This window comes from Saprolegnia diclina (assembly GCF_000281045.1).
Source record: "Saprolegnia diclina VS20 unplaced genomic scaffold supercont1.9, whole genome shotgun sequence".
NCBI classification, from domain to species: Eukaryota; Oomycota; class Saprolegniomycetes; order Saprolegniales; family Saprolegniaceae; genus Saprolegnia; species Saprolegnia diclina.
Window position 1 is genome coordinate 891363 of NW_008246076.1, and position 23437 is coordinate 914799.

The window sequence follows — 23437 nt, forward strand, 5'->3', positions numbered from 1 at the left end:
TCGGCCACGTTCGATTTCGAGTTTGGTGGCAACTGCGACAAGGACGTGCCGCGTGATTGGCTCGTTTTGCATGATGATGGGATGCGATCCAGCAGCATAATCTTTACGCGGCCACAAGCAGCCTCGAAGCGGCGACCGCTTGTATCAGCGCCGTGGCCGTGGGCGGTCTCTCAAATGCGTCGCCGCCGAGGTGGCCGAGCGCCATGTCGGCTGAGGTGGAAAGGCGGTACAGCCGTTTTGTAGCGATCTGTCCAATCAACGGCCGGAACGATAGCCATTTTGACCAATCGAATGCGTGCCTATGGCGATCTTCGGCCACGACTTCAACGTCATCGAAAGGATGGGAAGATATGCTTTCAGAAGGCGGGACGATAAGCACTGGACGAGGAGGACGCGGTGCCAGGTGTTGCATGGACGCACTGCAGTCAAGTGCGAGGTTTTGTCTCCGGGACGTGGTGACTGGCCCGTCCCAAGCTCGCGACGTGGACGGTAGACGATTAAAGAAATGGTCCGGTTCTTTAATGGCAGCATCCAGAACGAGTCGAGATTTCCATTGTGAGAGGGCAATGGATCAAGGCCAAGCGACCGAGGTAATTGAGGTCGACGACGATAGTACCGACGTGATGGGCGCGAGCCGTGTGCCGCCACAGCGCAGCCACGGGGTGACGACCGACACGCTCGACTCTAACCGCAAGCCCAAAGACCTCTCCATGCCGAACAGCGACAAGGACGCGGTGGGCCAGGACGAACTACGGGACGGGGCGACGCTCGACCGCGTACCTCACGGTGTCTCGCCCGACGGGGCGTGGCCGGTGCGATGGACGTCGTCCTGGCGATCGTTTGACGACCTTATGACCACGGTGGCCAATCTGCACGCACGCTGCAAGACGGAGGTCACGTGCGAGGCGCGGCCGTTTAACGAGCACGCGTTCGGCCGGGCCTTTCCCGCTGCGATCTTTTGCGCCGGGACACCCGAGCGCGGTGCCTTGGTGTGTTCGCACGACGCCTGCGACTACCGCATCGGCTTTGCCTACAACTACCACCTCGCGCTCTACACGGTGCACCCCTCGGCGACGCGCTTGCGACACTGCCACGACATTGTGTCAGCGGCGCCGCCGTCATCGCTTCTCACGCCGCTTGATCACGACACGCTCTATGCAGCCGGCGTCGGCGCCCGCCTCTGGCCCACGCCGTGGCCGGCGCAGTGGTCCACGTTTTCGGACCTCCAGGGCTTTGTGGCGTGGATGCAGATCGCGTTTGAGACGTCGCTCGCCAACGACGTCCGGTGCTTTACGCCGGCGGCCTTTGCAGCCACGTTCCCGGACACACCCTGGAACGACCGGTGCGTGCAGCGCGGGTTCTTTTACTGCAACGCGGCCCACGACTGCCCGTTCCGCCTCTACTATGCGTTCGACGCCGCGACTGCCATATACGCGGTCATGACGACGACGTCGCGCCTCGCGCACAGCCATGAGACCAAAGGCGGCGCAGTCGATGCAACGCGTGCCGTGGTACCGCCACGAACGACGATGGCCAAGCCCAAGATTGGGATCGTCGCGCCGTCAGCCTGTATTGGCGAGCGCAGTCGTAGCAGCAAGCGCAAGCGCCGAGCAGTAGCAGTCGCCGACGACGAGAGCAGCGAAGACGAGAACATCGAACAAGCCAACCGACGCAAGACGCTCCGGGGCCACTTTCAGGCCATCTGCAAGAAGGCGATAGGCAACACGCTCTTTTACGAGTACGCCCAGCTCGTGCTCGCCAACTTGAACACGCCCCACGACGGCGATACCGACGACGACGACGAGACGGTCGAGGCGTACCAGCCCACGAAGAGCGGCGACCCTCAGTCACGCCTAACGCGATAAGAGGCATGGACTCGGCTCGTATGTTGTCTGGCTCTGCGTTGTTGTTCCGACTAGAGGAAGGTCAAGGTGGTGGTCGCTGCCGTGCCATAGCCCACACATGTGATGTCTCTAGGCAGACGCGTCATGGGCGCCGTACCGCGACGATGGTCGAGGCGCGGCTAGCATGCGGCGGCACGTGGCCCTCGCCGGCGACGGGCCGCACGCGACCTCGGCCGGCCCTTGCCGTCGCGGCCGTCCCACTGCCGTTGTCGAACTATCTTTCGAAATGAATAACTATTAATTTATACAGGGACCAAAGTAGCAGGTGTAATATAAAAACGTATATTTATTGAAGTACGATTTTAAATACCTACAATTCTATTGCACCCGCCATGCACTTTGTATTGGTATGGTGGATGCGATCGCATGGTATATTAATATATGGCATGTTAAAATAGGTAAGAATTATAAAAAGCGACTTTCGCACGGCAATAAATTACGCATCGCCACCCCATATAATCACTCGAGCGAGACTGGAGGAGTGGCAAGGACCGCGGCCGGCATGACCATCACCTCGGACGAAGTCAACTTCCTCGTGTACCGGTACCTCCAGGAGTCGGGTACGTCGACGTCGCCTCGGCCATGGCCTCATGCGCCGTCGTAGGCTTCGTGCATGCGGCCTTTACCTTTGCCTACGAAAGCCAGCTCGCACGGAGCTCCGTGGTCTCGACCGAGATTCCGCCGGGCGCGCTCATCTCGTTCCTCCAGAAAGGCCTTCTCTACGTTGGCATTGAAGCGCACGTGAACGAGGTAGTAGCTCATACTTCGCCATTCTTCGCCGCTCAGCATGGCGTAGGATGGCACGGAGCGCGAGTGCGACGCTGAGCTCTCGCTCCTCAACCCACACATCTGCCGCATCGCGCAGTCGGTCTCACGAACGAGCAGCAACAAGCCTGGGAAGCGCAAGCGCAAGGCCGACGACATTGGCGGCATCAACTCGCCCGACTCGGTGACCGACCCGACCACAGCGACGCCCACCGCCGACGCAGGTGCGATCGCCTGAGGACGATACTATCACTCATGGATCGTCGAATGTAGCCCATCTGCCGCCGCCCGCCGAGGCGTCGCCCGATACGCTCGTCCTCAAGGGCCACGAGAAGGACGTACGACATTGCACTCGGACGCCAGAATCTCATCATGCGCGTAGGCGTTTAGCTGCCTCTGGCAACCCATGCACAACACATTAGTCACTGGCTCGTCCGACTCGACGGCACGGATATGGTCGGTCGGCGCCTCGGACTTTGGCGCGTCGACGCCCGTGACGAGCATCGTCCTGCCACACGGCGACGGCGCGTACAAGGACGTGACGACGCTCGAGTGGAACGTACGCATCCCATCTTGATCTCTCTCTACGTCCGCGTCCTCATGCTGACGTATAGCGCGACGGCAGCTGCATTGCGTCCGGCTCGTACGACGGGCACACGCGTCTCTGGTCGCCGTCCGGTACGCTGCCGCCATCTCGCAACATACGTTCTTATCGTACCTAGGCGAACTGCAGTACGAAGCGCAGCACCATCTCGGGCCTGTCTTTGCCGTGCGCTGGAACCCGTCGAATACGCTCCTACTCAGTGCGTCGTACGACAGCACGGTCGCGCTCTGGGACGTGGCCGCGTCACACAAAGTGAGTCAAGTCCGGCTCCACGACGGTACGCTCGTCGTCGTTCGTCACGAGTGGCGACCATCGGGACCATGTAGAAGCCGCCATCTTGGACGCAGCGTGGAAGGACGACACGACATTTGCAACCTGCTCGTCCGACACGACGATTCGACTCGCGAGCGTTGGCGAAGCCGCGCCGTCGACCGTGCTGCGTGGCCACACCGACGAGATCAACTCGATCAAGTGGGACCCGTCCGGGTCGCTTCTCGCCTCGTGCTCGGACGACTGCTCGGTCAAGCTCTGGCGTCCGGTACGAAGACTTTGGCTTGTCCTGGGCGCAGCTCAATGGCCTGATGTAGACGGAGACGGCGTGCGTGCTGGACCTCAAGGAACACACAAAGGAGGTGTATACGATCCGGTGGGGGCCATCCAACCACGTCTTGGCGAGCACGTCGTTTGATACGACGGTCAAGCTATGGGACGTGGAAGCCGGCAAGTGCCTCACGACCCACGCCCACGAGTAGGAAGAGCATGCTTAGGACTTGGGTTGCTGAGGACGTGGGATGTAGGAACGCCGTGTACGCGATTGCCTTCAGTCCGAATGGTCAGTTTTTGGCCAGCGGGTCGATCAGCGGCGTCGTTCAAGTGTGGTCGTTGCAGGTACATTCGACACCTTTGCGATCGTGCAATATGGTATTGATGGTGGATTATAGGACGGGTCGCTCGTCAAGTCGTACAAGGGCGTCGGCGACATCTTTGAGGTCAACTGGAACTACGACGGCAGCATGCTCTCGGCGTGCTTCTCGACCGGCGACGTGCTCGTCATGCACTTTCGCGTCTAGTCTAGTGTAGCGTTGTAGGATATATAGCAATCTCAAACACAATCACCCTTTGTATCGTCAATATCTGCTCGTCCGCCACTGTCGTCCGCTCCTCGACCTGATCTGCCCACTTGGCATGCGTCACTAGCATCGTGGCAGGTGCGTTGACGACATCTGTAGCGGCAAGAAGCGCCTTGCGCTGCAGCTGCGATAGCCACATCGTAGCTCGGCTCGTGCCAGCGGCCAGAGAGACAGGAGCTAGGGACGTGCACGGACGTGGCATACCGTATGGCGTGCGCGCCACCCACCAACGCACGTGCATGAGGCACACGTGGCATGCAACGGCACTGCGTGGTCGCCGCTGCAACGAGCATGAGCATGCGCAGGCTGGTGGCGCCCAGAGGCGAGCTACAGGCGGCGATGATCCGTGGCCTGCGCGCTGCTACATGTGGCCAGATGCGGCTGGAGCTGCTGGCCGATCGTTCATCCTCGTTCGTCAGCGTGCATTTTATTTTATTATTATTTTTGACGGCGAAAGGCCATCAACTCTGAGAGGTCCTCCTTGAAGTTGGTCCTGCGACACGTGCGCTGGTGCTGGCCGGACGCCACTTGCGGATTTGCCACTTCCTCCACCATGCTCCGCACGACGACGACGACCTTGCGCAAGCCGACAACGATGGCCCGCGGCTTTAGCTCGGCGGCCAACAAGATTGGCATCATTGGCCTCGGCCAGATGGGCGGCCACATGGCCCGCAACCTCGCGGCTGCCGGCAACCACCTCGTGGTCTTTGACGTCGTCGACGCCAACGTGCAGGCCGCCAAGGCGCACGGCAAGGTCGACGCGGCCGCGACGCCGCGCGAGGTCGCCAAGCAGTGCCACACGATCGTGACCATGCTGCCCTCGACGCCGCATGTCCAAGAGGTCTACCTTGGCAGCACCGGCCTCATCCATGAGCTCACAAAGGACCATCTCTTGATCGACTCAAGCACAATCGACCCGACGTTCACGAAATCGCTCTCGGCGACCATCTCGGAGACGGGCGCGCTCATCATCGACGCACCGGTTTCGGGCGGCGTCAACGGCGCCAAGAACGCGACCTTGACGTTCATGGTCGGCGGTTCGACCCCTGCGTTTGACAAGGCGCAGAAGGTCCTCAAGCAAATGGGCAAGAACATTGTGCATTGCGGCGGCCCTTGTAAGTTCATATATGTCTCCTGAGTCACAAGCTGATGACGAGCATGACGTAGCGACGGGCCAAGCCGCCAAGATCTGCAACAACCTGGCGCTCGCGATCCAGATGACGTCGGTGGCCGAGGCGCTCACGCTTGGTGACAAGCTTGGCATTGACCCCAAGGTCCTCTCGAGGTACTACCAATCACATCTCATTGCGTGATTGATGATGCGTGGGTGCAGCATTATGAACACGTCGACGTCGCAGTGCTGGTCGACGACGGCCAACAACCCGTACCCGGGTGTCATGGAGGGCGTGCCGGCGAGCAACGACTACAACGGCGGGTTTGCCTCTGTGCTCATGCGCAAGGACCTCGGTCTCGCGATCGACGCGGCCAAGAGCGTCGAGGCGTCGATCCCGCTCACGTCGAGCGTGCACCAGTTTTACAATATGATTGTCAACACCGGCCACGGGAAGAAGGACTTTGGCTACATTCTCAAGTTTCTCGAAGGCAAACACGCCTGAGCGTCTATGGAAACATGACAATATTGTGGAATATCAACAAAGTGTACACGGATGTCGCAGAAGATACGAGTTCTTATTGGCTGCTCACAGCGTCGCGTTCGGTTTGCTTGACCATGTCGCCGTCAATCTTCATGACGTTCCGGAGGCGCTTGAGCACGTTGAGACGCGCCTCCTCCTTGGACAAGCCTTCGTAAATCGGGTTGCCCGAGAAGAGCACGTCGCGCAGCTTTGGTAAATTGGACTAGAATCGTCCATGTTAGCAGCATGCGATGGAAGAAAGCGTACGAGTTTGTCGAGTTCGTCCCAGCTCTTGAGGAGGTTGTTGGAGATGTAGAGCGTCGTGAGGTTCGTCAAGCCCGAGAGACCGTCCAGCGTCGTAATGACGTTGTACGAGATCCAGAGCTCTTCGAGCGTATCTGACACGTCATCGAGCTTTTCGATCTTCTTGATTTGGTTGCGCCCGAGCGAGAGAATGCGCAGCTTCTTCATGCCCGAGAGCGGAATCAGCCGATCGATCGAGTTGGTCGAGAGCGAGAGATGCCTAGCGTCAAGTTCGTTAGTATAATGGAATGCGCATGAAGAAGTACTCGCAATTTTTCAGCGTGTTGAGCGAGTTGTCGAGCTTGGCGATGGGCGGGATCTGGCAGTAGAGCTTGACGACCGGCGCCTCCTCGGACGATGCATTCTCCTTGGCCTCCCACGCCTTGATGGCTTGACTGCACGTCGTCTAGCGAGATATAAGTGCTTAGTCCGGAGCGAAGGCGGCGCATGTCGACCATGCTCTTGGCGTATTCTCGACTGCGGTGAAGAGTCGCGATCTTACGAGATTCATAATTAGTGTTCAATAGAGTGATGGTCATGTACGATTGCAGGCTCAGGACGCGATGCAGCCGTGCTGTAGGATGCTGCAGTCGACGCTAGCCACGAATTTGATGCTGCTACGTAGTGGTACGACCGGCGCAGCCATCCACGAAGCATCCACTGCGCCGCTATTGCTACTCTCGAGTGAACACGTAAAATAGAGTGCGTAAGGTATGGGAAATAGAGTAAAATATAATGCACACTACCTTTGTCGTGGACGACGAACCATAATCGTGTTGTTAAACGGTAGATATAGTGTATAGCCGGATACGCTGGCACAGTACGGATATCACCAGAAAGTGCAAACTCATGGCGACGCGTCTGGCCAAGGAGATGCGGCGGTTCGGCATTGCGTTTGACATTGATGGCGTCTTGATCCGGTCGGTCCTTTGCGCTCCATGTGTTCGATTCCTCATTGTCTATGGGCGGTAGCGGCGGGAAGGCGCTCCCGAACGCGAGCAAGCGCCTTTTGCAGCTGCAGTCGCAGGGCGTCCCGCACATCTTCCTCACCAACGGCGGCGGCTGCGTCGAGGAGAAGAAGACGTCCAACCTGAGCAAGATCCTCGATGTGCCAATCGACCCGCGCCAGATGATCCTCGCGCACACGCCCATGCGCGAGCTCGTGCATCAGTTTGGCGGTCCGTTCGCGACATTTGGATGACAGACACTCAACGCGCTGACGTGGATGTAGACAAGAAGGTGCTTGTCATGGGCGCCTACGATGTCTTGGACGTGGCGCACCACTATGGTTTTCAGAAGGTCGTGTCGATCGAGGACCTCGCACATGCGAGTCCGCACCAGTACCCGTTCTTGCCGTGGCCCCACAAGTAGACTGCACGACAAATATGGCGCACTGAGGCTTGACGCTAGGCCGCACCACCTCGAGGACGAGCCAATTGGCGCAATCATCATCTTCCACGACCCGATCCACTGGGCGCAGGATCTGCAGATCGCAATCGATGCGCTGGTCGGCGGCCATCCGCTCGGGAGTGGGACCGGGCCGCAGACGCCGCTCTTTGTGAGCAACGACGACTTTACCTTTAGCGGTGCGTATCCCGTGCCCCGGTTTGCGCAAGGTGCCTTTACGCGCTGCCTCCAACTGCTCTTCGAACAGCACACGGGCAAGCCTTTGCAAGTGACGCGGTTTGGGAAGCCCCACCTCGTTCAGTACGAGTTTGCCGAGCAAGTCATGCGCGAGCAAGCACCCAATTGCGACCGGTTCTACGGCATTGGTGACAACCCGTTCAGCGACATTCAAGGTGCGAACACCGCCGGCAACCACTGGACGTCCGTGCTTGTGCGCACCGGCGTCTTCCAGTCGGATGCCGACAACCATGAAGAGCATCCCGGCGATGTTGTCGTCGACTCGGTGGACGAAGCCGTCGAATGGATCTTGACCCAAGAAGGCGTCCTCTAGAGTCGAAACGTCGATCGGTAGCAAGCGAACGACCCGGGACACTCGAATGCGCTACTAGTACTAGAGAAGGGACGATAAACTGCGGCCATAGAAGTGAAGTAGCTCCCATGACGACACGTTGGAGTATGCAACGCATTGATAGCCTCATTATGTAGTCTCTCATTGCACCGATCGCACGGACTCGCGCTCGCAAGGAACGCTGGTAGCCCAACGCAGACTCGACTTTGGCAAAGCAGGAAGTTCATTGTGGCATATGCCGCAAAATGTTGTTAGTTTTGGCATATGCCGCGTCGAAGAAAGGGGGCGATTGCTCTTGCTGTACACCTTTACTGGTGACGGGAAGTAGCGTTTTGCGCTCCCCACGACGTCCTCTATGACTGTGTTGAGTACGAGCGATTTCATTTTCAAAAGCCATTTGGGCGATCGAGGCGCTCGGCGGTCGTGGCGCCGAGCGCAGCATCGCACAGGATTGGCCAAAAATGCATCTTTTTGGCCAATAAAAAGGAGCGAAAACGTTTTTATTCGCAGTTGCGTCCCAGCCTGCCGCTCTTGGTCGACGCTGCTCTATTCTCTTACGTAGCACGCGCACTTGACTCCACTTTGCTAGTCATTACATATGACGAAGACATAAATGTGTCATATACATATGTGGTCCTCGTCAGACCTATGACTGAAACGTAGAGAAGGGAATATCTGGTTCACTTCACCAGGCTCCATCATGGTGTGAAGGCAGAGCTTCTGCTCTTGCTGCTTGGACAACTGCTGTAGCTTCTGGACAGTGATTAGGGCTTGGATCCGCGAGCCAACTCACGTACGAACAACGAGCGTGGTATTATAAATACGGTGCAACGCAGACGACTAGGGCTTTTTGAGGATATGGTTGACGCTCGCGGTCGCAATGTTGCGCAGCCACGCGCTAAACTCTTGGAGCACTGCGCGCTCCTGCATCTCGGCGCGCGTGTCCACGACCACATGCTTGACCGGGGTTTCCGCCAAGTCCTCGGCGCACCAGAGCGCGTCGGCCGGGGACGACGACGACTGCGAGCTCGGCGTCGTTGCCACGGGCGACCGCGGCGGCGGCGGCGGCGCCATTGGCTCGTCGCACGCCGCCTGCACGAGCGAGTTGCAAATCTTGTAGAGCGCAACGTCCGAAGCCATGCTCACCTGCAGCGGGTACAGCCGCGAATAGACGTTGGTTCGAACCGGCGGCGCGGTCGTCGACGCCGGTGGCGGCAACGGCAGTGGCATCGGCGGTGGGCCCAGCATCGCATGCATGTGTGTGTTGGACTGTGGCGGGAGTCGTCGCTTGGCCGGCGGCGCGATCGCCAACGGCACTTGGTGCACCGGCCGAAGTGGCATCAACGTCTCGAGGGGTGGTGGGGTAAACGCGGAAAAACGCTCGGGGGCGGGCAGCGCCGCCCGGTGCTTGGGCTGGTCGTGGGTGTTCTCGTTGGTCGGTGTCGCATGCGAGGCGTCTGAGCAGTGGTTCTTGCACATCTAGGAGATCAGAATAGGTGGTATATGACGCTAAGGGCGAAGGACCGACCTGACATCGACAGAGCGTGCCGCATTTGACACCAGCTTGGTAGCATTCGCAATACTTCTTCTGGCACCCGCTTCGCCTGCAGCGGCAGCCGCGAAAATACTTGGTCGTCGCCACCGACGTGTTGCTACTACTAGACTGCAGCATGAGAGGTCGCCGGACGAGAGGAGCACGGTACCCTTTCGAGACTTTGGGCAGGAACGCGACGGGGTTGCGTTCGAGGACAACGCGGATCGCACGTTGCCGCTGGCTCTCAAAGTTCTAGGGTAAGACTCAGGATTCGTACCGTGCTCGAGATAGCCCGGATAGGACGTACGATGTTGTTGTGGCAGCCCTGGCAATTGCAGTCGTCGCCGCAGAGCGAGCCTTGCTGGAAGCACTCGCAGTAGAGCTTGAGGCAGTTGGACTTTTTGCAGTTGCACGACTTCTTCGGCAGTGTCGTTGATGGCGGCGTCATCACATCGTCGCGGACGCTGGGCGTCCGGCTGCTGCTGTCGTCGGCGGACGACGACTCGATTGCGCAGCAGACGGGCTCTAGCCGCGGGCGCTTGGCCGCCGGCGCTTCGATCGAGGCGTCCTTGGCCGGGCGCAGGCTGCTAATGCTTCGTAGGAGGTCCGAGTGCTGCATCATGTCTTCCATCTCCTGGCGCTGCTTCATGCGCTCGCGCTCGCGTTCGAGGAGGACCTCGAGCGCGGGCTTGATCTTCTTGCTACTGCTCATGCGTAGTGTCGTTGGCAGCGGCGTGGCGGCAAGCGATGGGCGGTGGTCTGTGGCCAAAGCAGCGGGCGGGTGGAGGTGGCAGGATCGGCGGCGAAGGGCGACGTCGTCGTCCTGTCTCCGGCTGGCAGCTTCCACGTGAAATGGAATGCTGGATGGGACGTCAACCGCCGGCTGCGCTGTATTTTGACCAATCAGAAGCTGCCACTGGGCACATGGCCAATCACATCGCCGGATTCAAAAATTCAAAACGGGAGTCGGATTCTATTTAATGACACCATGCTGTACTGCACCTATGTATGCCGAATAAATTGTAGGAATTAAAATATTGTTGGCTGGATCTTGCGAAAATCTTGCGATCAAGCAACGTGGCAACACGAGACGTTCGAGGCCGTTCGCTTGCCTCAAGCGTTCGACTAAACCGGAGCGCTTCGACTAACTTGTAAATAGAACCGAGCAGAGAGAAAAGTGGCTGCTTGCTATGCAACAACAGTGTTTTGGGCGCGCCACGCGCGACGAACTAACCTTCAACTATCCGGCTGTCGGAAGATTGCAATGGCAATGTTACTTGGCCGCTCCCCGTGTCCACCAAGTTCAAATAATGGCCGAAGTAGAAGCACGGGAGCAGACACATAGCCAACTATGACAGTCATTAGCGGCGTCGCCACAAAGAGGATGGCATCGGCTGCCTTGACAGACAAATCCTGCTCCACCAACCGAGGCGACTTAACGTTGAAACAGCCGATTTCAGCGATGTTTTGTGATAGCATATAGGTCGCGTCGTTCTTGAGGAATCATGGGTCAAGATAAAGGGAGTCTTGTCGCCCTCACCGCAGATAGCCCTCGCATTATGATTGCCATCGACGCTTATATCATGCACGTGTTGCTGGTGAGAGGATAGATATGCGTACAATGATGTTTGTACAATCCATACGACGCGATCCTATCTATCCTATCGCTGACTCCATTCGATTCGATCTATCCAAAGGTCTTTCGGGCTACGATTTGCATCACCGGAGCGAGAGCGAGAGGCGCTGTTGCTCAAGTAGGAGTTCGTTCTACACGCGCAGTCTCTTGTCTGCAATGCTGCACAGCGTCACGTACCCGCATCGACTGGCGCATGCGCTGAAGTTCGTTCTTGCGCGCTTCGAATGGCGTCTGTGGTGCGTTTTGGATGAGCCTACGACGCGTCGCATAAGGCACCGTGGCAAGTAGAATGTCGTCTGTACGGTGCGATTGGCTTGGTTGGAGAGCTGACCGTCCTACGCCACACCTCTTATCACACGCAACGACTACGCATGCTCAGACCTGGCTTCAAAATGGTTGGCGTAGATGTAGGCGCTATTGTCGAGGGTGCTACAGGGTGCCACCGGCGTCTTGGCGTCGGACTCGAGCTGAAGCGGCTCGAGGTCGGGAAGCGGCGCTATCGAATGCAATTCTTGCGTGCTCTCTCGTCGTTTGATCGACGTACTGTTGTCGTCGGGCCCGACGGTGTAGTGGACGTAGGTGTCAACGATCGGCTTTTGTATCGGTGTCTCTGAAATGACTTGGATGTGCAGCGAGTGATCATAGAGCTACAAAAGGCATCGTGCTCGCCATGTTGAACTATCGCAAAAGAATACCTCGATCGGTAACGTCACATGGTCAAAATACAAAAGCGGGTTGAACAACGTCGTGAACGCCTTTGTGATGGGGTCGAGAAATAGAATGCAGTGCGCGTCGTTGCACTAGTGGGACGTGTTGAAAGTGGACATTAGTTGTCCATTTTACGGTCATGTTGGATATGAGAATTTGGGGGCGGTCCGTGGCGGTGATGTCGGTCACGAGCACGCGAAACGTCCAGCCGGCCAGCGAACTCGAGTGCTCGAGGCGGATCTCGAGAAAGTAGAAGGGCGCATCGTGAATGTTGGCTGCGCTATCCACGGGCTCCGGCGCCTCAACGTGTGGTGGCGCGGTCTCGGACAGCGCCACAGTTGTGCTTTGCACTGCGATTTGAACCCGCGTCGGTGGGGGCTGTGGCGACAACACCTTGCACGTTCCGGCTTTTTGGAGCCAATTTCGTGGCAGTTTGCTCGAGATCGATCCGGCGCGCAAAAGCTGCTTGGACGACGGTTTGCGGATCGTGGGGGGTGGTCGTCGCACGACCATGGTTGGTATCCTGCGCGATGATTCGCCCTCGGGCTCGTCGATCGCGGGCTCGTCATCGTCGTCTGACGCTTCGACGTCGCTATGCCACGCTACGGTATGCGGCGGTGCGCCTGCAGTCGCTACAACATGGAATTTAGCGCCAATCACTCGTCCTCCACGTAGCGTACACTGCGCTTGCTGCAGCTGGTGGCGGCTCGTCGAGGTTGCGAGGCTACCGCGTGTAGCCCCAGCCGACTTGGCCTTTGTCCCGCGGCTAGCCTACGCACCGCATTCGATTCTTGTTGCAAACACATGTAAAGTACCGGCCGCGTCGGGGTCGAGGTGGCGTTGGCAGTCGACGGGCGTGAGTTCTGAAGGCTTTGCTCAATGGCCTAGCCCGAACATGATGGCCTGTCGACATGAACATCGGCACCGCACCGCCCACGTCTCTTGGGCTACAGCGTGCAGACGTGCTTCTTTCGGGTCGATACTGGTCGTGCTCTCGCCCCACGTGTGAAACGCAGGCTGTGGCGTCGACGGCAACAACGGGTGTGCGTGCGTTGCTGCCATCGACAGCCGGCGATGGGAGGCTTCGTACTGGTTTGTCCGCCGCCGGTCAATCAGCGGTGTCTTTGTCGTCGTTGGTGTCGAGCGCGGAATGGCGTCGGCCGATGCCGGCGTCCGTCGCGACGGTTTGCGCGTCTGTCGCACCGTCTCGCGCAGCGCATCGGACGCATTCAAGCGAATGAGCTTGGTAGTGGCACCGGCTTTGGCGATCGATGCATCGAGCATCTGGAAGCGCGCTTCGATGATCGGGTACGGCAGCGGCATTGGACGCGTTAAAATTAGCAGGAAGGCTGCTGTCGGAAATAGTGAAGTCCGATGTCAGAAGCGTGCCGTTTCAAACTGCTTGGGACAAGGCGAAATATCGGCACGACAGTGACTGATCGCCGAGCCCCGACCTACTGTCCAGTAGCATTCCTTGCGGCAAATAAGACGCCCCAAAGAGAGACGAAGCTTTCAACTAATGGACTGACGACCGCGAACCGACGTGCCTTGTACTAGAGTCTGGCCGAGCCTCTAAGATCTAAGAACCGAAAACTTATTGCACTGTTCTATCAAACGTATCGCGTAGCAGAGGCGCCTGCATGACAACGCATTGTCGACGGACATTGCCTTGACAGCTCGAGCTTCTTACGCGTCGTCGCGTTCGTTGGCCTGGACATGGAGACATGGCGTTCGCAGCTAAACTACTATGGACGCGCAACATTAGCCTCTCGTCACCAACGGACAGCGGCTCGTAGCTTCGCTCTACCGGTCATCTGTCTTATATCGTCCGCGCAATGCCCACCGCAGTGCGCCACGCAAGGACGTGGCCACAACCAACCTCGCTTGGTGTGCTGGCCGCGCGCGATGCTTGTGGAAAGTCGTCGTATCCGGATCCGCCTGTCTCGTACTATTTTATATGGTTTTATTTAAACTGGATTTATGTATGGAAGAACAAACGTCGAATTAAAATACCACCGGGCGACCTCACCACTGGTTGGACTTTCCAAAGCTTTGCCGACGTCGTACGATGGCCGAGTCGAGTGACATCACGGACCGCCTCCTCGGCGAGCGCAACGAGCGCGGTATCCCGTGCGCCATCTTTGTCGAGGACGTCGCCGCCTTTGTGGGCGCCGACCCCGTCGAAGGCATTGTCGGCGCGCTCCAGCAGCTCTACTCCAAGTACAAGTTTATGGAAACCAACTTGACCAAGTCCAAGCAGTCGTTCAAGACCAAGATTCCGGACACGGAGAAGGACCTCGCGATGCTCGAGCATCTCATGGCGTCGCGCGAGAAGGACGAGCCGATCGAGACGCACTTTAGCCTCGCGGACAACGTGTTTGCGAATGCGACGATCGACGCCGACGTGCAGACCGTGTGCATTTGGCTCGGCGCCAACGTCATGGTCGAGTACTCGTTTGAAGAAGCGCTCGCGCTGCTGCAAGGCAACCTCTCGACGGCTACGTCGCGGCTTTCGCAGATCGAGTCGGACCTCGGCTTTCTTCGCGACCAGATCATTACGACCGAAGTCAACATGGCGCGCATCTTCAACTTTGACGTGCGCCGACGACGCCAGGAAAAGGGCGAGTTGCCCGCCGTCAAGGCCTCGTAAGAGGCTTGGTAATATCCACGTTTTGGCCTGTTTCCATCTGTACGCAGGATCCTTGATGTCGACTGCATACTATGGCAGGCAGCTATTGTCCGCTTGCCGTGGAGCCTATGGACCGATGGCCCAGGGTCGTAAACATTGTATTCAAAGCAACGAGACTACCCAAAACCACAGGGATATGGCAGGACAGGGAGACGACATGGCCGTGATGCATCCGTGGTCATATGGCGCTGGCTGAAAGTCCCGTCGTCAGGCCACCCCGCACGAGATAGTTGGCCTTTCTAGCTATGCAACTCCGTCATCGCTACGTGTTCTAGTTCTAGCTATCAATTGTCGTCGACGTATCACAAAATTGAGGTTTCGAGAAGGTCGAATCGGCATCAATAAGGTGCGATAAACGTCCCGAGACTCGGACCCTAGACCTACCCTACCCCTTTTGCCCGACGCGTATTTTTAGGATTTAGGACTTTGAGCACCGCCATGACGACGGCCAAGCGACTCGACCCACGGACCGAGAGTGACGCGGCGCCCATCACGGGCTACTGCAAGGACCGCTTCGATCCGTCGCATCCGGACGCCGACTGGGGCGGCTACGTCAACCGTACTTTCAAGAAGCGGTCGTTCAAAGATCCGTTGTCGACCCGAGACGTAATACGCAGCGATAAGGACAGCGTCTCAACGTGTGTTGGTAGCACTTGGTCCATGGAAAAGATGCCATTCTGCCCGCCCTCACGGCCGAGAAGCCCGCCGGTCGACGGACGTTTGCGCAGAATCTCAACCAAGCCAGCGTCGACCCGGTGTGTTCTCGTCTACGCCGACGCCGCATCATAACAACGCCGTGGGTGTAGGCAGCCAAAGACTCGCCATTTCATACCGGTGTGCACCAGGTACTTCGATGATCTAGAGTGAAAACGACTGGAGTTGTCGGTGCAGGTTGGCCCCGGCGGCGAGCACAACTGCAACACCTGGAAAACGTACCAGAGTTTAGATTGCTATGTGCCACATCGTGTGTGATAGGTCGTATGAGCTCCAGACTTCAGCGACACCGACGAACCGCGATACTCAAGCGCCAGGCACGGTGCGAAGCTTGGGCCAACTGGCCCATAAACGCCATCCACAGGCAGCAGTACACACGCGTTGTCGTTGCGCTGGTGGACCATTGAGTGGCTTGTAGGTGGAGGCAAAGCGTGCCACGCCTCCACGCACCCTCCCGCCCCTGGAGCCGGTAGGAATAAGACGACAACGTGTTCGATCGCTGACATTCAGGTAGGGACAATCGAAGCTCCCCGAAGTGCGCAAGCAAGGGTCGCTGCTCGCTGGCATTGGCCAGCGCCTCGCATCGTCGGACGCGCTCGCCCATCAACCGTACGCTCTATATGTTGTAAATGAAAGCTGGACTAGAAGCATAGGCTGCCCACCGCGCACCTCTGCACAGCGTATGTTACGCAGCAAAAGACTCTCGAGACGGAAAACCGGTACGTTGAGATCTCACTTTATTATTTGTGTCAACTGCCTGTAGACACAAAGTCCTGCTCGGGTACACGGGGCATCGAAAAGGGGTCTAGTAGGTGAAGACAAAATGGCATTTGGCTTTTGGGTGATGCGGACAACCAAAGTCGCAATATGAGCACACAGGGCGAATGTTGCGTCGGCGTTTTGGTGGCCGCCAGCTCGAGTACGCAAAGACGCGGATGATGCATCCGGTGGGTCACAAGGTGTGTGAGAATGGCGGTCTATGGCGAGTGCAGACACAGCTCCGTGATGTTGGGTAGCGGCATGGTGGCATCGACGAGGCCGTGGACGACGCGGGCGATTCCTGTAGCTTGAGGCTCGTGAGCGACGTCGTGGTGGCTATGCAATGGCCCAAGCCGACGCCGTCGTCGCACGTGAAACTGATCGAGATGCAGGTGCGTCGCGTGGCCAAACGCCAACCACGTCGCGAGAACTGGTCGCCGGTGTTCGCCAGGATACGCAGTATCGTCGTGCAGGCAGATCAAAGAGAACATAATGTGTTGGACGTACGGCGCTGCTTGAACGACATCATTCAAGAACGTCGCGTCAGCCGTGCAGTCGACATGGTGGAGCCCGGTGCAGAGATGCAAGATATGGCGCAGCTCGTCCATGCTCTCTTTTTGCCCAATCGGCATCACTTGGATGGACTTCACTTTGTGTCGACGAAATCGGCCGTTGGTGTGGATCTTCTTCGATCGGGAGGTCAAGCAACTGGGCATTGAGCATCGCAAGGTCCTCGATGCAGATCGAGCGAAAGCTTGGAAGAGCAGTGAGCACGGTAGAGGTGTAGTGGCGATCGATCTCTTCCACACAAACCTATGGCCAGTGCTTGGCGTCCAAGGCATCGGGTATCGCCGAAAGCGTCCAGAGCGCCGCCAGCGACGCATCGAGCGTAGCGGGTGGGAGCGCTTGCTGCAGTGAAAGGACGTATTTGGTCGAGTCCAAGCAGCGCATGATATCGACGAGGATACGACCGTGAACGACCGCTATCGGGGCCACGCACGCCCGCTTCCTCGCCCACTGGTGTCCATAGAAAACTCCAAATAAAGTATAGAGTAACAATACCATTTGTCCTCACATTGGCCACACGTGGCGTGCTGAGCTGGCGTGCTGAGGCGAAGGATTGACATGCTGCCTCTTCAACTATGGCATGCCCTCATGAAGGACGACTTTGCAATGCATATAGTGCAATCTACTTTAGTTTGTGATCTAGTTATGGCAAGGCACCCGCGTGGACAGCGTGGACAGCCTCGATCGGCGTCTGCTTGCCCATCATCGGGGTGCTGGTTGGTTCGCGGCCTCGTCTGGCGCGATCCAATCGACTCTGAGCTTGCCACGTATGACCAATCAGATCATCTGATTGGTCATACGTGGCAAGCTCACAGTTGAAGCTAAGAGATTTTCGTGCAGCTTTTTACGGATGGAGGCGACGCATGCGGGTCGCAGCACTCGCTACACGGTTCTACTATTCCTTGGTGGCATGTCGACAACGTGAACACGTTTAAGCAGCCGTATACTCGCTCGTAATATCGCTATATCAAGCTTCCTTGTCCACACCTACGTTGCGGTGGACTCTCACTGGACAGCGTTCGGCGTGCAGTGAATACAGCAATGATAGTAGCTCAAGGTAGCAACATCATAAGCAGCGCGGGAACGCTCTTGAGCACCTACATTGCAGCATGTAAGCATGACGACACTGGGCGTGAAGGAAGCTTGGGTCTTGTGGCGTCTCGTTTGTAAAATGGAGCCGATACACGCTGGACCTCGTACATAGATTGTGCGGTCGGATTCGAGACTTGGGACTGGACGCAGTTGGCGACGACAAGGAGGAAGTTACAACGCATTTACGCATCGAGGTGTTGGATACCACACAGGACTATACAATCCGCGGGGGATACCTCCGGCGCTACGATGCACATCGTGAAGAAGCACAGACATCGATCTAAAGGAGAATTTCGTTACGCAATTTGGTACTAACAAATCCATTCATCTAGGGCATCCGGCTTGGGCTTCCTGCCTTGCATCGAGGATGCCATTGGTCATTGGGACCCTGACGAGACTGCGATGCTAACTCCTCGCAAGGCGCAGTGTCTTTGTGACACTTCACGTTTTCTCGGCCTCGAAGCTACTTGGATAGGACCGATCCGCGAGTCTCATCCTGGGGATCTGCACGTCTCTGCAAGCTTCATGTCCAGCTCCAACCACATCAACAACACTGCAGCACTGTGATCACTCCACGGCAATCACCTCTGCGGCGGCTTCAAGCAACCAAGCAGCGACTCACGTCGTGGGTTTGCGCAGACCAAGCAAGGCCCGACGCTGTTATCCAGATGACGAGAAAGCTACTTTGAGATCCCACGGCAGGCGATATTTCTGCGTCGACGCACTGGCCTCACAACATTTGCCACTAATCGCATTCCTTTTTTTGCACGTGCAGGGTAAAGGAGGGTGTGGACAAGCAGCAGTTGGTAACACCGCGGCAGGATAAAGAAGGCAACGACCAGGTTTTTAGCTCTCAAGAATTCCCAACCAAATGGCCAGTGCCGTGACAGGCCGTGACTCAGTGTGGGTGAACGGCAGTTTGCCCTTGCGATTGCTACAGCAGCTGGTCCAGATACTCCGACCGCTATTTTGTATGGGATCGGCCGATATGACGTTTACTGCTTTTGATCGTTGAGAGGATGGGTAGTACCTGGTCCAGCGTGGCGCCTCGAAGCCATACTGCATTGCGCTACATCGTCGTTCGAATGAGCTTTTACGCGTTGCTCTACACGCTAAAAGCAAGGATGCGGGCTACAAGCTCTAAACCACAATCTACAGCCCTATACGTAAACCAGATGAGCCATATACCATAGCTACGGAAGCATCGGCCTTCTACGACAAGCAAACCACTCTAGTCACTAGCCAGAGGTGTGGCGGCCTGCGCCTGTCGAAGCGATCGGCCTTGCTGCTCACATTTCCGCCTTCATGTCTTTGCCAGCGTAGCCCAGTGAGAGTAACCTCGAGTTGCCAAGTGAGTGATCGTGGGTGCGCTTGGTGTCAGTACAGTATGGTCCAACCATATGAAACCATCCCGACCGTCCATATGTAGCGTCCATAGCGCGCGGCACGCATTTGCAAAGCCAACCTGGTCCACGCCACCTCGTGCGTGCATCGATGTATGTACGTAGTCACGTGGTGGCAAAGGAACTCCTCACTTCTTCTTCGGGTCAGGTCGGATGGCGCTTCTAGCTGTCAGCGCAACATGTGGTTTGAAAAGATACATGGTCGTCTGATCAGCGGCCGCCCCTCTGCTGGATGTATTTTCCTTCTCACAGGCGATTGCCAGACCGCATTTCGCCGCACTGCACGCAGTACCACTCTACACACTAGCATGGACCCACCGCGCAAGGGCATTTACCTCTATGAGCCCGAGCCGACGCACAAGCCGGCGATGCTCAGCAGCGGTGTCTCGTCCACGAGCTCCCAGGAGCGCCGGCCTGCCCATTTCGAGTCGTTCAACGCACGCACCAACTTTCGGTCGACGCCGGTCGAGACGCTCGGACCCCACACGCCGCCCGTTTACTCGTTGCAGGACGACCCGATTCTCGAGGGCCAGCCAGCGGCACCCCACGGCAACTACGACTCGCGCGAGACCGCGACGTTCTTCAACTCGATGACGGTCGTTCTCGGCGCTTGTCTCGGCATTGGCCTCGGCTTGATTTTGACCAAATTTGACATTCCGCAAGACCTTGCGCTCTGGCTCGAGCTGCCCGGTAACTTGTTCGTGCGCGCGCTGCGGTGCCTTGTCGTGCCCATGGTGTTCAGCACGATGACAGTGTCGATCGCCGAGATTGTCGTTTTGAACAAAACGTCGATTTTAACGTGGCGGACGGCGGCGGTCCTCTTCTCGACGTCGATCCTCGCCACGATGCAAGGCATGGTCGTCGCCTTGATCTACAACAGCGTCTTCAACGCCAACTGGCCCGTCGCGCAAAGCACTGTGACCTCGACAAGTGGCATCGTCTTGGGTCTCCGGTGTGCCAACGGCCAGTACTTGGAGACGCTCGCCAATGGTACGATGGCGTGCCTCAGTCCAAGTGCCAACGCCAGCGCGCTCTTCACCGTCAAGGACGTCAACAATGTGCTGAGTACCAACTCGGCGTTTCAGCAACTCACGCTGACGCAACAAGTGATTGCGATCGTCAACTTGGTCGTGCCCGACAACATTTTCGCGGCCATGGCCAGCGGGTCGCTTCTGAGCATCCTCACGTTTGCCTTGCCGCTCGGCGTGGCTGTCGCCAAGTCGCACAATGAGGCGCTGGGCCCTGGCAACAACTACCTCCTCAACATTTTGCGCCAGAGTCGCAACACGCTCCTCCTCATGATCAACGCCGTCCTCAAGCTGACGCCGTTCGCGGTGTTTTTCCTCTTGTCGAGCTCGATCGTGACGTACAGTACGACGAGCACCAACATCATGGCCCAAGGCGGGTACCTCATCCTCTTCTTCATCGCCGGCGTCCTCGTCCATGTCCTGATCGTCATGCCGTTGTACCTCTTTCTCTTTACGCGCATCAACCCGTACAACTACCTCCGGCAGCTCGTGCCCGCGTATGTGTTTGCATTTGGCTGCTCGTCGTCGATGGCGACGCTTCCCGTGGCGGTGACCGTGGTCCACCAGACGCGCCAAGTGTCGCGCCAGCTCGCCCAGCTCATGATGTGCCTTGGCACGCCGGTCAACCTCAACTCGCCGGGCTTCTACTACCCGCTCTTGACGGTCTTTATGGCCAACGTTGGCGGTGTCGGCAGCCACCTCGGCGTGCCCGAGCTTGTCGTGCTCTTCTTTGTCTCGCTCTTGGGCTGTGTGGGCACGGCGCCAGTGCCCAACTCGGGTTTGATCATGCTCATGACGGTCTGGAAGACAGTGCTGCCCAACATCCCGCTCCCCGGCGCGTTCATTTACATTGTCGCCATCGACTTTCTCTTGGACCGGATCTGCACGTCGACCAACGTCAACGGCAACATGGTCGTGACGCGGATCCTTGCCGACTACTTTGACGACTCGTGGGGAAGCGAGTCGGGCCAAGCGTAAGACAATTTGCGGAATCTTGTTGATCGTGGTGACGTCCATGTCGTCTTGGTGCTTGTACAATAGTTTTGTTTTATAGCTATATTTTTTGCTGTCATTTGCCGATTGTTGTCTACAAGTAAAAGATGGACGTGCTTGTTGCAGCCTTTTGAGTCGAATGCCATGATCCCGCGGAACGAGCTTTCGTTGTTTGAACGAATTTGGTCTTTTCGTTTTTTGGTATTTTATTGTTTTAAATATTGGAACGCGACTTTTTGCTGTGGTGTCTAGCGATGCGTTGCTGTGATGCCAGCGCATGCTGGTAGAGAAGACAGTAGGCTGCACTGTTGCGCAAGCACTGGATGGTGAACGTGGTTGAGAGCATCTCTACCAGTTCCCGGTATCCTACCTTGGCTCTGGGTTTTTGCCGGGTGTTTCGCCCTGTATACAGTAGTGAGCGTCTAAAGTACGATGGGTACTCGGCGAGTACCCTTTAGGATGTGATAACACTTTGTGCCTTTTAAAATCGAAGAGGAGAAGGAAAAAGGAAGAGGGAAGTTCGTCGCTCGAAAGGCGCGATCAATGGCCGCTTCGTTGTCGCGGGCGTCCCACTGGCAGTGGCACCATCGCGATTCAAGCTCCATTTCATCGCACATACAAAATTCAAGTGTACCTTTTGACTCCAAAAGGCATGACTTGCAATTTGTATACCCGCCCACCTTGGGCAGCTCTTTTTGGCAATCAGCCAATGCCTGGTCTCGAAATATGGACAAGCCAATGCCTATTCTCTAAATATCGAGCAGCCAATGCCTGGTCTCCTTTGACGCAGATCAATCGATGACGCGCAAGCAACATGCATGGTGCTGCCTTCGTCAAAGACATCACTACTGTAGCATAAGATAATATCGATCTAGATTAGCCACTGCTACGCTACATCCAGCAATGTATGAGATGTGACTGCAATGTACCGGTACGTGTATGGTGTGGCACCGCGCAGAGTTGCCAGGTCTCGAGGTCTCGGGATTGCGCGCTGCCAATGTCGCTCCAAGCTGTCGTCGAGAGTCGTAGTCGCGTAGTGGTCACCAAGACGTGGTAGCGCATCGAGCTCGGTGACGGAAACGTCGTCTCGTTCGACGCCACTCGTTGCGCTCGCTTGGCCGCCGTGCGACAGGAGCGCGCGTGGCTTCGACAGCGCACTACGACAGACAAGCATGGCCAGCGATTGAGGTCGCACACGCGCGCGTGCATCGTCGGCCGCTTGCCGCCGAGCTGCGGCAGTCCATCGTTTGCAACTGCCGATTCAACCGCCGCAACGCTCGGCGGGTTCATGTCGAAGAAGCGAAGATCCTGGCTTCAAACTTCGAGTGTTACGTTGAATTATTTCAATTTTGACCAATGCCTGGTCTCCGGTCTGTGCCCTTTAACCAAAAATCGACCAATGCCTGGTCTCCATTTCCGAATTATAGCCAATGCCTAGTCTCTATTCCACCCACATCCTACGAGGTAGTCCCCGGGTACTCATGGGTGCGGAGGTCAAAATGTCGTAAAACACTCCTCCGAGGCTCATATTTATTACAAAAGCCATGCATAATTTTATTGTGCTGTTTAATTCAAAACTAAAAGATTCCCGTGTCGACGGTTGTGACGTCGAGGTCTCAAAGGAGGATATCCCACGCACTGTCGTCGTTGCCGCGGACAAAGTCGTCGATCGAGTCTTCACCCAAGGCTTATACAACCTCGGGAACTACCATAGCACTGTAAACTACCCCAATGTCCGCCTTGATCCAACGGTTTTCGATGGAATCGCTCGAGACGTCGTCCCACGCCAGCGAGGCGCGCTTCCTTTATAATTTCCCGCCATATCCACGATTCCCTTTTTTATTATGTCATAATTTTATTCACCTGTGACTACGTGATGAAGGGTTCAATGTAATATCCACGAGGTTACCAGATGCAATTGTACAAGTCGCTGGGATGGAAGACTAGACGCGACTGCGGAGGCGAAAATGAGATCCGCCGTTGTCCACGTAATGCAAAC

The 23437-nt window shown here is 57.0% G+C and overlaps 11 protein-coding genes across 12 annotated transcripts; 7 read left to right on the forward strand and 4 right to left on the reverse strand.

Moving 5' to 3' along the window:
• The first annotated feature begins 415 nt into the window (after window positions 1-415).
• On the forward strand, window positions 416-1976 carry SDRG_03956 (hypothetical protein). Its single transcript, XM_008609605.1, has one exon. It carries the CDS (start codon window positions 522-524, stop codon window positions 1863-1865), a length of 1344 nt encoding a protein of 447 aa, XP_008607827.1. The 5' UTR covers window positions 416-521; the 3' UTR covers window positions 1866-1976.
• Window positions 1977-2361: 385 nt separating this feature from the next.
• Window positions 2362-4406, forward strand: SDRG_03957 (hypothetical protein). Its single transcript, XM_008609606.1, has 11 exons — window positions 2362-2464; window positions 2509-2654; window positions 2701-2893; window positions 2943-3007; window positions 3052-3228; window positions 3284-3347; window positions 3392-3550; window positions 3600-3811; window positions 3861-4021; window positions 4071-4161; window positions 4215-4406. Exons 1-11 carry the CDS (start codon window positions 2407-2409, stop codon window positions 4341-4343), a joined length of 1455 nt encoding a protein of 484 aa, XP_008607828.1. The 5' UTR covers window positions 2362-2406; the 3' UTR covers window positions 4344-4406.
• A 448-nt stretch (window positions 4407-4854) lies between these two features.
• SDRG_03958 (3-hydroxyisobutyrate dehydrogenase) lies at window positions 4855-6136 on the forward strand. Its single transcript, XM_008609607.1, has 3 exons — window positions 4855-5518; window positions 5571-5688; window positions 5737-6136. Exons 1-3 carry the CDS (start codon window positions 4957-4959, stop codon window positions 6017-6019), a joined length of 963 nt encoding a protein of 320 aa, XP_008607829.1. The 5' UTR covers window positions 4855-4956; the 3' UTR covers window positions 6020-6136.
• Window positions 6093-6798, reverse strand: SDRG_03959 (dynein light chain 1, axonemal; the record flags this gene model as incomplete). The annotated part of the gene is made up of 4 exons (XM_008609608.1): window positions 6093-6260; window positions 6305-6560; window positions 6607-6746; window positions 6796-6798. 4 exons carry the CDS (start codon window positions 6796-6798, stop codon window positions 6093-6095), a joined length of 567 nt encoding a protein of 188 aa, XP_008607830.1.
• Window positions 6799-7172: 374 nt separating this feature from the next.
• On the forward strand, window positions 7173-8469 carry SDRG_03960 (HAD-superfamily subfamily IIA hydrolase). Its single transcript, XM_008609609.1, has 4 exons — window positions 7173-7260; window positions 7313-7518; window positions 7572-7707; window positions 7751-8469. The coding sequence occupies exons 1-4, from the start codon at window positions 7190-7192 to the stop codon at window positions 8295-8297; spliced, it is 960 nt and encodes a 319-aa protein (XP_008607831.1). The 5' UTR covers window positions 7173-7189; the 3' UTR covers window positions 8298-8469.
• A 610-nt stretch (window positions 8470-9079) lies between these two features.
• On the reverse strand, window positions 9080-10737 carry SDRG_03961. Of its 2 annotated transcripts, none has more exons than XM_008609611.1 (4): window positions 10157-10737; window positions 10019-10101; window positions 9844-9970; window positions 9080-9794 (listed from the first exon to the last, which is right to left on the reverse strand). In XM_008609611.1, exons 1-4 carry the CDS (start codon window positions 10559-10561, stop codon window positions 9156-9158), a joined length of 1254 nt encoding a protein of 417 aa, XP_008607833.1. In that variant the 5' UTR covers window positions 10562-10737; the 3' UTR covers window positions 9080-9155. The 2 variants fall into 2 exon arrangements, with proteins under 2 accessions (XP_008607833.1, XP_008607832.1); XM_008609610.1 differs by having other exon boundaries at window positions 9105-9794; window positions 9844-9973.
• Window positions 10738-11460: 723 nt separating this feature from the next.
• Window positions 11461-13546, reverse strand: SDRG_03962 (hypothetical protein). The gene is made up of 10 exons (XM_008609612.1): window positions 13124-13546; window positions 13009-13077; window positions 12874-12964; window positions 12329-12825; window positions 12181-12285; window positions 12030-12132; window positions 11867-11981; window positions 11788-11820; window positions 11663-11738; window positions 11461-11616 (listed from the first exon to the last, which is right to left on the reverse strand). Exons 1-10 carry the CDS (start codon window positions 13514-13516, stop codon window positions 11569-11571), a joined length of 1530 nt encoding a protein of 509 aa, XP_008607834.1. The 5' UTR covers window positions 13517-13546; the 3' UTR covers window positions 11461-11568.
• A 662-nt stretch (window positions 13547-14208) lies between these two features.
• Window positions 14209-14885, forward strand: SDRG_03963 (hypothetical protein). The gene has a single exon (XM_008609613.1). The coding sequence runs from the start codon at window positions 14262-14264 to the stop codon at window positions 14841-14843; it is 582 nt and encodes a 193-aa protein (XP_008607835.1). The 5' UTR covers window positions 14209-14261; the 3' UTR covers window positions 14844-14885.
• A 435-nt stretch (window positions 14886-15320) lies between these two features.
• On the forward strand, window positions 15321-16478 carry SDRG_03964 (hypothetical protein; the record flags this gene model as incomplete). The annotated part of the gene is made up of 9 exons (XM_008609614.1): window positions 15321-15488; window positions 15533-15637; window positions 15689-15727; window positions 15774-15814; window positions 15858-15966; window positions 16015-16065; window positions 16111-16205; window positions 16250-16315; window positions 16360-16478. 9 exons carry the CDS (start codon window positions 15321-15323, stop codon window positions 16403-16405), a joined length of 720 nt encoding a protein of 239 aa, XP_008607836.1. The 3' UTR covers window positions 16406-16478.
• A 95-nt stretch (window positions 16479-16573) lies between these two features.
• On the reverse strand, window positions 16574-16963 carry SDRG_03965 (hypothetical protein; the record flags this gene model as incomplete). Its single annotated transcript, XM_008609615.1, has 1 exon — window positions 16574-16963. One exon carries the CDS (start codon window positions 16961-16963, stop codon window positions 16574-16576), a length of 390 nt encoding a protein of 129 aa, XP_008607837.1.
• A 2713-nt stretch (window positions 16964-19676) lies between these two features.
• Window positions 19677-21639, forward strand: SDRG_03966 (hypothetical protein). Its single transcript, XM_008609616.1, has one exon. The coding sequence runs from the start codon at window positions 19726-19728 to the stop codon at window positions 21421-21423; it is 1698 nt and encodes a 565-aa protein (XP_008607838.1). The 5' UTR covers window positions 19677-19725; the 3' UTR covers window positions 21424-21639.
• Window positions 21640-23437: the final 1798 nt, after the last annotated feature.